Genomic DNA, 16,323 nt, shown 5'->3' with positions numbered 1-16,323 from the left:
AGTGATCAAACATTTAAACAGTTTGTCCAGAGAGCTTGTGCAACCTCCATCCTTTGTGATGGTATTGAAAGCCACAGAGGGAAATCAAAAAGGATAATGACAGCTATTTTGATCTTATTCTGAGCCAACAAGAAAATATTCTTCAAGGTAGCTGATACCATTTTCATTATTGATTCAGTATCTGGTATCAGCAAATTTAGATATTGGCAGAAATCAGGGAGGGTTGATGATTGCTGGTAACATCTCAGAAACAAGGCTGTCTGGCTTTGAAACCTTTAAAAATCATCAGAGGGTAATCGGCCAAGAAATAGAACACAAATTCAAGTCTTGTGGGTTGAGGGTGAAAGAAGAAAACAAAGGGCCATGCTCAAGATAAATGCATAGAAAATAGTACTGAATGAAAATATGACAGACAAACTCAGAAGAAATTCTTAAAATGTAAGATATACAGAATTACAGGTATTAGATGACCTTCTCAACAAGTGCAACAGCAAAAGAAAAAAAATTTTTTTCTTTCTCTTGTGTAAAATCGAATTAACCCTTTCAATCTGGCTATATGCTGACACCTATCCTCATTAAACACAGTATCACTTGAAGTATATGTCTCATTTGCCAATCAAGTATATGCCTTACATGCCAATCAGCTTGCACATAGGCTTTATAAATGAACTTATTAACCATCTTTTGTCTCCCACATATTCTTTCTCTCCAGAGTAACTGGAAGCTATAAAGTTCAGGAAGAACTACTACATTATTACCTCACACTTCTTGGCCATAATATAACTGCTGTTCTCTAAGAGTATATTAATACTGGCCATGCCCAAACTATGGTCTAGACAGTTCCACACTGTCTAAAACCAGTGCCAATTCTTTCTCATTCAAATCACAATTTTTGAAGACTGATACTCCAAACAAATCAGGCGACACACATTGTGCCAACTGCATTTGTATCTTCAGAAAATATTAAAGGTCTCTGACCTGTTATCACTAGTGATGCAGGCAGCACAGGTTCCTGTTGGTTGTTCACTCTGCTCATAATAATGGGCATCCACATGAGCTTCCTCAGCCTTCTTCTTCAAGATCTCTCCAAATTTATCTTTGCCAATGCACCCAAAGAAAGTTGCAGCTTTGTAAGGGCTCTGAATCATCCACTGCAGATTGACAAGAGAAAAAAAAACACCAAACAAATACAAAGTTAACATGCCTGGTATATTATTTTTGCTATTTTTTTCTCTCCACTTGCCATATTTCATTCTGTGCCTACAGAACATTTTGACATACCGAACATTTCTATGCCTGAAGTAAAAAAAAAATTAGTACAGCAGGGGAGGGAAGGGTAGCAAAGAATAAAAAATTTACCCTTAATGATGTCACTGAGCATTTAACACCTAATGTAAAACCTAAATTATCAAATAAAATAGATTAGTATGTTTTTGCAAGGTATTTCAAGAGGTTCCCTTACTCAAGGCAGACGCCCCTACATTCACATTCAATCAAGCAGCATGTGGTATCTTCAAAGAAAAATTGTAGAAAATACAGAAGAAAGAAAGAAACAAAAATATCCCACAAAAAACCCCGAAACCAACAATAATAACAATCCCCCCTCCAAAAAAAAAAACCAAACAAAAACCAACAATACCAAACAAACCAAAAGAAATCCCACAAAAACAGAGAGAGCACATAAGGAAAACAATACATTTGAGAAGCCAAAGAAACATTACGTAACATTCAGAATATATATAAAGAGTAAAATGGTACTGAAAATAATAATTTGTGTCTCCCATTTCATTACATGCAAAAAGGGAAATGCTCTCCATTTATATTGCTAAACCACACATGAAAGTATCTATCTCCAACTTCATTAAGAGCACTCCCCTCACTTGAATTGTAAAGGAAGAGTGTAGCTGCACAGTGTTGCTACAGTGCCAGATTATTTCATAAAGCTCCTCTTTTATTAATAGAAAATATGTATCATTCAGCTGTAAATGTTGTACATGATGCCATTTTGTACTAAGTTAAAAAATAGCACTTATCAGCAATGTGAAATCAAGAGTGAGCTAAAAAAATAAATGTGAAGAAACAATCACAGGCTCTACTCTGCTGGTGGTGAGTCAACCAACTAAAGTCATTATAATTCACTCTAATTACAGTCAGGAAGCTTATCCCCTCAATCTATAGTATGAATTAAAGACTACATCAATTTTCTGCTATACTAAAATCCTACTTATAATTGTTTCCTAATCAAGATTTAAGTAAACGATAATGTCTCCATTACAAAGCAGCATTAGTGGTAGCTGTGGGTTGTAGAAAGGTCAAGTAACTAGGTTGCAAATACATACTTAGTCACAACTTTATTACTTCCAGCTCCAGAGGGGAGAGAGAGAGAGAGAAAAAAAGAAAAAAAGAAAAATTCTTTAGTCATGTAAAGTCTTCATTAATAAGACAAAGGTGGACAAAGGTTGAAAGGTCTCCTTCTTGCAGCAATTTAATCTATATAGAATTTAAGAAGAAAAAGATTGTATCATCAGATGGTGGCAGCGTTCAATCTCTCATCCATGAAGTGCACACTACATATGCTCTCCTAATCTATTCCATACCACTATAATATAAAGTAAAAAAAAACCTAATAAGAGAATTGATACATTTCACACAAGAATACCAACGATACCCTTGTATCTGACACACGTTTGCACATCCATAACACACATTTGCACAGTGTTCACTTAGGATGTCTCAGGAACAATTCTCTTTTATGTATGGAGGTGTGCTTAAGTAGAACAGATTATTTAGCAAGACTAAAAAACTGTTGTGACCTACTGTAAGCAAATAAGGAACAAGTTTCCACACCAATAAGAACAGAAGTACTGAAGCCTTGTGTCCCATGCAAGCATGCCTTACTGTCAGAATTCACAAGAATTAATAGAGATCACTACGAACAACATTCATCAAAGCACAAAACCACAACAAATCTTCAAAAAACATAAGACTTTAAACTGCACTTAAGGCTTACAACATTTCATCAAATGACATAACTTTTCCATACTTTATATATAAAGTTTGACAATATTTGGAGTGGTAGTAAGTAATATTTCACATACATTTCTGAAAAAAAAAAAGAAAGAATTTCTCTTCAAGTATCACAGTTTTGGCTATTGGCAGCAGCTCAGTTTGAATTCAGATGTGATACATGCCATATATAAGCTGTCACAATCCTTATTTTAAATTCATGTCAAGGTACACTTGAGAATCAAAAGTCATGATCTAGGATTTCTTGAGATGAACCTCTGTATACGGTGCAGATCACTTCTTCCATCAGTTGTGGTTCTACTCATATTCATGATTATTTGAAACACAGCTATTATATGGTGGGGAGATATTCCCAATACACAGATATTCTTTTCGTTTGAGATCTGAGCTAAGTATAGCAATTGAGGAAGATGGAAAAGTAGTTCAGCACTATTTCTGGAAAGATTCTCTCATCACAGATCTCCCGTTACCAATACTCCCAGCTTCTTGGAATTATCTGCTCTTATTCCCACAATAATGCTGGTGAGGTGTTGCGAGTCGCAGAACTCCTCCAAACTGATCCTCCTTTCCTCAGCTAAAAGGCTACATATTAGTAAGAGCAAAACTGGACAGCATATTAGAAAATTGAAGAAACTGAACACTAGAAGTATCTCTGTGGTACACCACTGAGGTTGCACTGAGTGGAATGAGTCACAGCAGGCACCTTTTGCATATGTGTGAAAAAACACACTTTTCAAGGCAGACTCTTGAGGATTTTTTTTTTTATTTTGTTCCAGGATTGGATTTAAAGTTTGAATAACCTGATACAGAAAATCAGGCTTCTCTGGGTTACTTCATGCACTATTGTTATTAGCAACACTTTGGCTACAACACTCTAAATGGGAATGGGAGTCAGTCATCACAAGACGTTTCTCATCACGAAGCAGTCATGCAGCATTATAGCCAATACCACAGGAAGGCCAATAACAAACTGCACACAGTAATGCCAGGTATATGGTTATATAAACTGAAAATTCATTTTATAGATTTATGTGGAATATAAGATTTAATTGAATGAAAAAGACTCCAGACAGAAACGGAAAATGACCCAGCTCAGCAGGAACCAGCATAATGAGTTAATTATCTAGGGTTTGGCTAGGCAGAGAGGCAGCTACTAACGAACTGTATTGACAGTCTGGTCAAGAGAGGTTGGCACCTGGCCACACCATGAATCCTCACCAGCACCCAAGGGAATTTGAGGCTGCTAATGGCCCAAAGACAAAAGTGTCAAAAGCAGGAACTTATCATGAAAGAACACGACAGCCTCAGGAGTGGGATACCACAAAGGAAACTCAAAACCTGGAGTGGTTTATGAAATCTAATGTGTTTCTCTATCCTAAAGTTTTCTTCTGTCAATGAAGTTTAAACATCAGGTACACACAAGGACAGGCCCTGACCTTTTCAGTTACCATAAACATCTGTGACAGAGAAAGGAGCACGGGAAACAGTACACCTTTTACATGGTCTCTTGAGTTAAACAGATTGCATTTTCCTTACATTTTTGTTGTATGCACCCTGGTAAACATAAAGCAAATATTTTTATTATTTTTTTAATTTTATATCTTGTCTTTAGCATAACTCTGTGTTAAAATTCAGCTGTTTCAAGATAAACATAATCTGAGATTACCATATCACTACAGGTGCATTATTTCTTATGATCAAACACTGAGGCCAGCACTTGCAAAAGAGGCCAGCACCCTGGCTGCTCAAGGACACAGTAAAGAGTGACAGAATGCTTCTCTCCTTATTTTCTTGAGGCTAACTTGGGCTCACAGTAGTAGGAGTATCTGTTCAAGAGGTTTTTGATGATCAGAGTTAACAGGGTGAACTCTTTGGCAAGCTTTAGCTATCAGAGAAGTGTAAGAACCTTTGTGTTCCCAGGAGTGGGTGGTAATTGCAGGGAACAGCATCATCTTTTCTTGCAAGATGTTGAGATGCCAAGAAAACTTGGTAACAAGAAAAACTTCTGAAGACTCAATTGTGACTTTGTGAGACTGCTTGGAGTGAACTATGTCCCACCCTTTCACATCCTCAGACTCAAAGATGTGGTACACCTATTTCCCACTTCTGTCTGATTAGAAAACAGTTTTTGGAAACAACCTTTCTTCCAAGTTACAGAAGCACTTCTAGAAGCACTTTTAACACTCGAAGTGACTTGACTTTGATTGGATACTCAGTGCTGTCTTTTCAGAACGATATTCAAGATGAGATGACAGAGTTGCCTGACTGGTCCCTCACACCCAAAAAATAAAAAAAAAAAATATGGCCCTTTATATGATGTGAAAGAAACTCAGTGGTCTTACAGAATTAAAGAGAGAGTTCTTTGATTTGAATTTTCCAGGCTTATCCTATTTAGCTTGAGAATGTCATGCTTCTTTACAGGAGCACTTGATCTTCATTCCAAACTTTTCTTTGCTGTTCCTCCAAAGTCTGCTGTAAAGAAGGACCCTATTAATTAATCTCACCGGCCCAGTTGCAAAGACACTTTCCCTGCAAAAGAAGAGTTTGCTACTGTTGGGTCTCAGTACACAATCCCATAAGACTTAAAAAAGAAACATCATATAGATGATACCAGCTTTAGAGCCCTCTGACTATAACAAAGATCCTTCAGAAATTATTTCACTTTACTCCAACTCTGTGCTTTGCTCTAAGTGCCACTGCTAACTGGACAACACTGATAACTGGAACAAGGAGGCTGATGAAGACACTCACTACCACAATGTTCTCTGTCTGAACTCCTTAGCTCTGGAATTCATCTTAAAAGTGGCAGCCAGTAGTGCATTTCCACATCTGTCAGTCATCTTAAACTAACAACACCAAAGCATACGAAGCTTTGCTCAGACTGACACACCTTCTGCACATCGGAGTTTTCAGCAGTAGACTTGAATCCTAAATGCCTGGGAACTGACAACACAACAGGAAGCATTCTGCCCCTTCCCAGTGAAGGATCTTCAAAACTCATTAACACTGAATACAGACATCTGAAGTGCATCTGAAGTGTGTTATTTGAAGCTGGACTCTTCTCTGCATGACCTGTCAAATCTGATCTTATTTTAAATTGCAGCTCAGAGAGAAGAGGACTCTAAAGACCCAAAATTAGCTAAGACTTAACATGCTTGCTAAAATCTAAACTAAACAATGTGAGCAACTACTCATGAAGTGGTTTTTTTTTTAATAAATCAAAACAGGAACAGAGTGTCTCTTATTTTTATGTTCTAAATTTTAGAATGAGTCCATATACTTTTCAAAAGGATCTGGCAGTCTGTTGTGCCCTTCGATCAATGGTGTCCCCATTGTGTTCAATCACCACTATACACACAGTCCATTAAAACCCCTTGCAAATATTTTTAGGAATATTTTAGATGTTAAAAGACATTAAATCACACCTCATCTTAGATGATCAGATAAAATAAAAAAAGGTCAATCAAAAGTTAAATCATTATATATCTTAAAAACACAAAAACCTGACAATATGCAAAACAATCCAAAAAAGACATTAGTATCACTGTTCCAAGGGAGCTCACTTATTTCTTGTGAATGATATGATTCACCTCAAGCTCAACTGGAATGCAATATTCCATTGCCATTACACACACTATATCATTTAAAATCCCTACTGTAGTGGTTAACCCCAGCCAGCAGTTAAGCCTCCAACCAGTCACTCTCTCAATCCTCTCTCCTTGGGGAATAAAGGAGAAAATTGGAAGTGCAACAGTGAAAAAAAAATGCAAGGGTCAAGAAGAAATGATGCAAAGGCATTCATTCACCACCTCCCACCAGCAGATTGATGCCCAGCCACCCTCTGAGCCACGGCTACTTGGAAAAACTCCCTTTCCCTTCCTGCCCCCAGCAGTTTTATTGCTGACCATATTCCATATGGCCTGGATTATCTCTTTGGTCAGCTGTCCTGACTGTGACCCTTCCCAACCTCTTTCCCACTCTGCAGTCTGCTTGCTGGGTGCAGTAGAGCAAAAAACCAGAGAAGGCCGTGATACTGTGCAAGAACCATTCAGCAATGGCTACAATATTGCTGTGTTAACACTGGTTTGGTGACAAACCTAAACCACAGAACTGTATGGGCTTGTATGAAAAAGATTAACTCCATCCCAAGCAGACCTAGGATACCTAACTCCAGAATCATTGTTATGAGATTACAGCAGCAAGACCTTGGAAAACAGATGAGATGCTACAGTTTGTTCCAATCTTTTGTCTTTGCAATCTGTTCTCCTTTTTCTTATATTCATTGATCAACTTTTAAAGATTGCAACAGCTATTATCACATAATGGCCATATAAGAAAAAAATGGGAAAAGGAAAAAATAAGCTTATCTTTATAAAAGCAGGCTTGCAAAAAGGAGTCCCATGTCCTGTGCAGTAATTCTTCCACCATTAGCTGAAGCTGCCAAATCTTGCATGAGGAAATGATATTGTTAAAATGCATGACAACACCCTCAAGCAACTTCCAGTCAAATGAGATAAAAGTGATAATATTTTTTAAAGGAAAAGACCAGCTAAAGCCTTGCACTGAGACCAATATCTAAATCTTATCAGCATTTGGTTCAACATGTATTAACCAAATCTCTGCACAGGAACATCTATCAGTTTTAATGTAGTGCCACAAGTTGCATTTTGCTACAGCTTTTCAAACTAAGATGCCTATCAAAACATTAATCATCCAGGAGCAGCACTTCATTCACTTCTACACTTAAAAACACAAAGTTAACAAACTGCCTCTTAAAGAAATCTATAGTCCAAATAACTATTTTCAGTGCTGCTATTCTTCTGTATTCCATTTCCTATTCCTAATCATTGCTCTTCATCTGCTTGTCCGCTGTTTTATTTTTAGTCTAGTTCAGAAGCTTCCTGCTGTACAAGGAAATACAAATGTATTTTCTGTAATTAAACATGTCTAGCCATATTCCAATGTTTCAGTGTGGTCAAAAGCTAACGCTCTCTTTTATTGTAACCCTTAAATATTGGGACCTAATTCTTTACTCCATCACACTCTTATGCTGTATTGATAATGCTACAGTTCTGCCTCAGATACCTGAAGTGCTGCAGCCTCTCTTCTGATGGTCAGTTTATGTTATCTGAGACCAAAGGAGAATGTCTCCTGCAAGGCCTTACAAGGCACACAACTGCTCAACTGCTGGCCTTGTATCCCTTCCCCATTTAAGGGCAGGACCTGATACATCAACCAGCTCCTCGTTGTTTGATCTGATGTGTCACTCCTTTTCCCCAACATTTTTGCAGTCCCTTCTCAAAACCAGGTAAAAGGTGACAAACCTACAAAACAGGGTTGGTCACACCAGTTCTTCATCACTCCAATGAAGTTACATGAAGGGTATCACAACAGTAGGGATTCCAGGTTTACTTAGGACTCTTCTGCAGCTGTACACAGTGTACACAACTGTTTATTAAAAAGTTTGCCAACATTACAAAGCTCTGTATGAGGTAAGGAGTAAGAGTACCTTGATCAGTAAAAGAAGAGACTAACTTCCTTGTGGAACACTGTGTGTGAAACAATGAAAAGTAACAAGTAAAGTACAAGACAAAAGTCTTATTCCTCTATGGTTGGAAGCAGTGGTGCTAAGCTGTTAATGGAAGGATATAAACAACATGAAAATGGAACATCATATTTGGGTTTAGTGAGACAGAGTCATTGGGCAGCTGTATGCTACTGTTAACAATGCCTCAGCCTACTCTACCTGTAACTTCAAAGAGATATAGGGAAGACTGATAAGAGTTTTAAAAATGCCTTGAAATTCTCCAGTGTAAACCACTATATATGTATTCAAATAATAATTTATAAGTGAAGTTGATGCTGCAGCAAAGAGATGTTTTTAGGATATTTTGTGCATGATTTTGCACATCTATAACATTAAAACAAATCTTCCTTTTCAAAACCCATGCATATGTCACCCTCACTCCCCTGCTAGATGATGTGCAGTCTCAATGAACACACTCACACTCAGAAGGGCAGCAAAAAATCCACAAGTGGAGAGACTTCTTTCATTGTCTGGCAGCACAGAATTCATAAAGCACAAACTGTAAACAGCTGCCTATCAGCTTCTATCAGCAACAGTATCAAAAACAGATGGCAAAGGTCAAGTCAAAGTTTATTGACAATGATGAACTTCGACAACCTCTATTAAATTACTTCTTCCTTTAAGGTGTATGTGATCAAAGCAGCAGAGAGATTTTCACTCAGTCACATAACAAGCTATTTGTTGAGATTGAAACATCTGGTCAATCTCTTCTAACACTGCAATTTCATGCACAGTTAGCAATAGGGTACATTTCTTTTCTTCTTCTTACAGAGTCCATAAGGGTGGCACATATGGTTGATCATTTCATTCAAAAAGGTTTCAATTCCAAGCATTACATACAATTGTTTCTATGCTTTATAGTATTTTAAGTCTCCCTACCATCGTTTTCCATCATCACTGCTGTCTGCTCTACTCTTTGCTGTAAAAGCCCACAAATATGACAGAGCACTTAAAGCTTAACAGCTTTTGACTACTGGAGTTAGAAAGCAGTTAAGGCAAGGGAGTTTTTAAAGTGGCAGGTCTTCATCTATCTGTTGTCAAGAATTCCCAATGCATTAAACTATTTACCAAAGCTCTAGTAATACAGATTATAATTTTTGTTGTAATAGCAAATCTCTCATTTATAAGGCACCTGAGAGCAATTAGAAATCACTCTTTTTACTAATTTATAAATTATGATACATTTTACAAACACAACATACATTATATTTCAAGGGAATATGCTAATTATAAAAATATGATGAAACATAATCCCATTCCTCAATCTGAAATAGCAAAAAGACATAAAATGCTGTCTACCCCAAAGGTTGAGAAAGGTTTGCCCTTAAAATTATGCATCTATGTTGCCACAGCAACAAGTAGTGAATAATGCAAAATGTACTTCACCCTTCCATTTCTAAATCCCAATCTTTTTGGTCAAAAAAGCAAGGAGGGCTAGTTGCAAGCATGCCTACAGAAAGTACGATTCAAAGAATTTTAAGCTACTACTAAATAACCTCCATTTTTATTCAGTTAATGGTTGATTTCAACACCTCATACCCACAGTAACTGATTCCACATCAGCGTCTGAACCTTAAAAGTTTACCTAGCAGTTAAAGGAAGACACTGATTCCAAAATTCCTCAGTATAATTATGCATCATGCCCAGATGTTGCATCAAAGGCATAATGGAAGGGTGGTCTGGGAAGGAAGAAGGTAGATAATCTCCATGTGGGAAAAATTTAGTATTTTTTTATTATTTTAACAAAATGTATTACAGAAGTCACATGTAATTATTTACAGTTGAAAGTAGCGCTTGACAATACCTGAATTTATTGGCACATAGCTCAAACACTCCCGTAAGTTCAAAGAATTTTCACAGAACTGATAATTTAGTTGCCAACTCCTGTGTACTTCTGAAAAAGAACTGCAAATTGCTCTTAAATTTGTTTTTTTCCTGAATTCAATCACTGCTAAGACACTTGACATTTGACTCCCACGATCAGTGTCAGCCTCAGCACTAAACTCCAAGACCTAATTTGGCAGGAGTGAAAGGCAAAGGAAACTTTACATTTACTAGAATGCTGCTTTTGATTCAAAAAGCCCAAATTTTTGGCTGTTGGCCTAAAAAGAAAAATAACCACATAATTGGACCTGATGAACTTTATCTTATCTTTTGCACAACAGGAAGTATTTTATTCACACTCTAAAATCAAAATCAACAGAAAGAAGAAATGCATACACCAAACACTGGGAAGATGCTTTGCTAGCAACTGTACATCCCTGATCCAGTTAATATTCTTTGAGTAAGGTGTATTTTGAAGTTAATGATTTCCTTTGCCAGTTTCCTCTGAGAAGCTGGAAAGCCCTGACCTGATTGAGATCTCAATTAATCCAGTTTTACATTGATGCAAATTTATTCACTTCAGACTTGTGAGTGATTTATGCAGATGCAAATGGAATCAAATCCATACCTAGTATGACCCTGTATATATTCCCTTTTCATTTGATGATTTATTTTTTACTTTACCTAAAGCAGTATCTGCCAGTACGTGGGTATAGCTTCATTATTTCAATGATTTAAAAAACCTACCCAATATAATCTTCTACAATGCTTTCACTGACCATTACTTAACTATAGTAGTTCAAAAGAACTATGTCAAGGATTGACATCCAGTGCAGGAGATGCTTAAGGTGAACCACTTGAAGAGTTTAATGTAAAATAGGGAAACAATGTCTCATCTGCATTTAAGTCCATACAACAATAAGATGCCAAATGTTGAAAAACAACAATTTATGAAACAGAATATGGACTTCCATCTCTTTCATCTTTTCCATGAACATGGCAAAAAAGAATAAATTATATCCAGAATTCCTCCAAGGATAACAAACTATAGTGATTAAAAAAAAAAAAAAGTAAATAGAACTTCGCTTTCAAACTATGTTCTTGTTCTAATATTCAAGTTGCAGGAACAGCTCTTTAGCATCTTACTTGTGTACTCAGATTTGCTGAAGATCAGGTAAATCGCCTGACTACAGACAAAACTACAGACAAAAAGAGCATCTCTGAAAATGTGCTTATCTCCTATCCCCCAAATTTGGAATTTTCTAATTTACTTTCTTCTGTATTTTGGAATGCTTGCTATTGATGAAGATTGTACTATGAGGGGAAATGTCAATTCTCAACTTAATTTCAAAAAGGGAGAGATGGAAGGGCTGCCACTGAAGACAGAAAGAAAAAAACCAGAATCAAAAGTATACAGAAGGTACTGTTTTTCAAAACATACTTTAGGATATTTTTGTTTCTACTAGCACCATAACTAGTAACTGTTAAAAAAAAAAAGTTCATGAAAAGTCTTGTGGCCAAAATTTGGTGTGATACAGTCTGAGCCTGTACGTGTTACGGAGGACAACCAATGTTATTAAATGAGACAGAAATCTTCAGCTGATGCACTGGGAATACAGTGAATTTGGCAATTGTTATCAATTCTGATTTTATAATATGTCTCATAAAATATCTCCATCTGAGCACATACAATAGTCCATTTACTTTTTAAAGAAATATTTTCATGCATGCTTTATAGAAGAAGAAGATCTAAAACAGTCTAAGCAATAATATCATTCAACAAACTGTTGTTTTCTGTTCAGGGACATTTACTGCTTTCAGCAGCATCAGGGAAGCCAACAACCCCATAACTTGCTTGCACTGGCTGCAGGATATGCTAATTGTAAACTCTGAAGATCCAACATATTAGACAGCACGTACTTCACCTGAAACCCTCACTGCATATGTACTAATTAATTTGGATCTGGAACTATCATATTATTACTTTGTTGCTTTGTATTGTCATTTTCTGTACAGCACAAAATCTGTTATACTGGAAGTGCACAACTATAAATGTATTTAACTCAACATCTCAGGAAAACTAAAATCAAGTAATATTGGCCTAAAAATATCTTGAGATACTTTATTTCTCAGGAAGATAAAAACTGCAATATCATTTTAAGGATTCTGCCTGGAGTTTTTGGATATTATCATTATTGTTAGCTGTTCTACTAGTATTAATTACATCATTACATGATTTCCCATGGATAACAACTTGTAATTCCATCTACTTGGTCTTACAGAGGAGCACAGTAGATTAGGAGGCTGTCAAGATGATAAAATGACATCAAATGCAAATTTGGTTTTTTTAATACAGCATGCAAGATTTGGAAACGCTACTTAAAACAGAAGCAGCAAACTGGTTTCAGGCACTGAATGCATGCTTCAGGCAGCAAAAGTACAAAAAAAAGCTAATACATTAGAATATCTGAACCAACAACAATGAAAAAATTCTATCTAAACTTCATTAAAAAGAGAATCTGTCAATAAATAAACTGAAAGATGACAAGTATCAATATTGAAACACACTAGCTCTAATGAACATAAAACTGTTTCCTTCATGCAAAAGCTAACAAGTTATGATATAAAAGGTTAACTCATTAGTCCCTGTTTTTAATTTTCCAGAACAAATTCCTAAGCATTTCAGATACTTTTAAACCAAAAGCCTATTTTCTGCTCATACTTATTTTGATGGAATCTGACTGATATCAGTGGGATTATACCAGTATGGATTAAAAGAGAATGTGGTCCTATTATCTTAATTCTGTTGGTAAACTGTTAATTGTTATAGATAGTGTATGAGTGTACAGAATGAAGTCCTCAGGGCAGAAATACGTTGCTCTATCAGTGGGCTGTGAGGACACTTGTGAGGAACCATAAAACAATTCCAAACTGAACAGAGCAGACCAATGCCAGACGCTGTCATGAAAGTACTGCCCAGGTAAATGATTTCAAAGGCAGCATCAACACCTTTTATTTCTATGAAAAACATGTTTCTTTTTACCAGTTCAGGTACAAAAACTTCTTCTATAAAATCAAAGCAATTTCGTCCTATAAAAAGCAAGCTGAAATTAAGTTAGACCATCCAGGTATTAACATGACATCACTCACACTTTGGAAAATGCAGTATTATCCCCAGTTATTTTTATTAATATGGCAACATGATTACTCTTATTTTCAGACAGTCTAAAACAGGACTGGACAAATTGCTACTGAAAGCTAAAAGCCACCTATGGTCAGGGTGGGTTCTCTCTCTGAGGTCTCACTCTCTAGGGAGTGTTGTCACCTCATCACATCATCTGACTAGGGACTGGTTACTATTACTGCCATTGCTTCTATTTTTATAAGTATTATTTACCCTTTCTTTCACCACTTTTAATTTCATTATTATTTTCCAGAAAAACAAATGTAGCTGTCACACAAAAAGAGACTGATTTTTGTGAGGCTGAAATCTGTTATGCCCTAGGTTTCAAACTGAACAAAATTTCAGAGGAGCAAGACCATCATCATCAAATTCTCAGAGTGCCTGACAAGTATTTACAACATTTAAATTCAGCCTACTAAGGTTAGTATTTCTGTTGATGAAACACAATAGGGTAATGAAGAGTCTTCAGACCTCTCCAGTTTTCTCCTGGAAGTGCATATCCACTTAAAATTTTGCTATACAGTAAACTCCATAAAGCAGAGAAGAATTCTCTCTCTTCATTCTGTTCCTATGGACCACTGTGATTCCTTTTAGATCACGTGAATACCCACAAACACAAGGCAAATACTGAGCAATATCCTCCTCTAAAGGGTAGGTTAGAAATGAACCCACATTCAGCAAGTTCAAGTCGACCTCTTTAGTAGCAGCTCCTATTTCACTGCATCCCCAAACCAATAGAAAGGAAACAAGTATGACCAGCTTACAGGTAACCTTTGTTCAGACACCAGTGTGTCATGCCTGGTGTGCCTAAATCCAGATTTATTAATTCTTCAGGCTGCTCCCTCAAACAGGAGAAATAATTACCATAGTGAAGATTCCTTCTAGTTTTAGTGATACTAAAAGCTCATTCTTTAGCAGCAATATTTTTGATGAGTTGTCTCTCCACAACAGAGCCCCAGTATGGTGTCTTCTAGAACCTTTTACACAACAGCCAAAATACAGACTTGATTTTCCAAAATTTATTTGTTAAAATCCCAGTCTAACCCAGTATTTTAACATTTTGGAAAGATTATGGTGACAAATGCGGGAAAACAATGCTGTTACAATCACTCCTGCAATTAAATATGACTTACAGTATTAATCACGTCAACTTTTCCTTTTTTTCCTCTGCTAAAAGCCAAAAGCAGCACTCCTAAGTGAAGGAATTGTATCCAATTTCCTCTCTAATCCATTACCCAGTTCAACAGTTGCTCAAATCTGAACAAAAGATAACAATGTTAAAAATTGAGAGCTAGAAATACATCAAAACAGAGCTCATGGACTGTTTTGGAATGAGGCTTTAAAAAGACAACAATTCTACAGCATTGTAAGGCTGCACATTCAGCAGATATCAGTGTAGAATGCTGTGAAACTCCTTTTAACCCCGACCTTACCAGAGATCACACGCACCTAGCCAGCTCCAGGTTGCTCCAGGTTACATTAAGCTAAGCTCACTCACCCTCAACCCCCAAAATATCAAAACCAAGACAACAACAAAAATTCCCAAGCCAACCAAACAAAAACCAAAACAAACCTCAACAGTGATACAGAAGTCTAAGCTTATTCCACAAATGCTTTGAACTCCTTAAAAATCAAAACAAACACAAAAATCCTCTGAAACTGTTACTAAACTGTCTGTCCACATCACTGCCAGTTTGCCTATACCAAGTTTAGATCAGCAGACTGTATTCCTGTACACTGAGGAAAAACTAAAACAGAGAACAGAAATTTCAGGGAGAATTCTACAGCACAGCAATGAATTGTGACAACTGGCAGTGTGCAACAAGGGATCCCACTTAGAGAATATTAATAACCTCTGTCAAGTCTGTAGAAATCAGCTGATTTATGGAACTCAAGAGTTCAATGCTGCACATGAAATTTCTATTGAGAGAAAAACCCAGTGTTTTGTTGAGATGTAAACTATCTTAAAATAAGGAAGCAGTTATAACTACCGCACAGGAGTGAGCATTAGGTAGTCATTCGATATTTTATTTTGTCACTTTAACAGCTTAAGTACATCTCAAGATGTACCTTCTTTATTGTAATACACAGCTTTTGTACAATCACCTCTTTATGGCAAAGGAGTAGTTTTTGCTCACTTACAAGCATGTCACTAGAAGACTATGTTGACCCAGTTGATTTCCTCTGAAAAATTCTACTTTTCTGTCTAGGAGAGTACACCACCCCAAAACTTCCTACTGTAGCTATTTGGAAAACAATCACCCATTGTTCTCCCTTGAACAACCTATTATTCTAAGTCAAGGTCTTCTTGTACTGTAGTAATGAAACAAATGTACCTGGAAGAAAACCAAGCTATTGTTACCATTACACAGGCAAAATTTGTTCACAATAAATTGTTCCCAGGTATGTATATAAAACTGTGCTGCTTTCATTAGGACACACAAAATCTTCAGCATACCCCTAGAAATTTAAATGAAAGGTGAGCACTGAGAAGGCATTATGAAGCAATTTACACTTCTGTGTTTTATACCAAACTCCAGTAAAAGTCTAAAATTTGGTTCAGAAAAGACCTGTTGCATAGTCGGGCCAAACAAGAAGCATTCTAAGAGCCAAATCCAAGAGCTATTCTAAGAGCCAAACGAGAAAACAAGAACCCCAACTACCCCTAAGTATCTGACTCAACATACAAAGAATTGAAAAA

The 16,323-nt window shown here is 36.6% G+C and overlaps 1 protein-coding gene across 3 annotated transcripts in view; it reads right to left on the bottom strand.

Moving 5' to 3' along the window:
* Positions 1-16,323, bottom strand: part of ADK (adenosine kinase) — a 276,047-nt gene that overhangs the window by 150,329 nt on the left and 109,395 nt on the right. For all 3 annotated transcript variants that reach the window (XM_051800961.1, XM_051800963.1, XM_051800962.1), the window contains one exon: positions 979-1,151. In XM_051800961.1, the coding sequence (XP_051656921.1) occupies positions 979-1,151 (173 nt within the window). The remainder of the gene's footprint in view (positions 1-978; positions 1,152-16,323) is intronic.

The sequence above is a fragment of the Manacus candei genome, unplaced genomic scaffold (genome assembly GCF_025592945.1).
Source record: "Manacus candei isolate 608988 ecotype Guabito, Panama unplaced genomic scaffold, ASM2559294v1 h1tg000050l, whole genome shotgun sequence".
Lineage (NCBI taxonomy): Eukaryota > Metazoa > Chordata > Aves > Passeriformes > Pipridae > Manacus > Manacus candei.
Note: the sequence above shows the minus strand (reverse complement) of the source record. Positions and strands in the feature narration are given on the sequence as shown.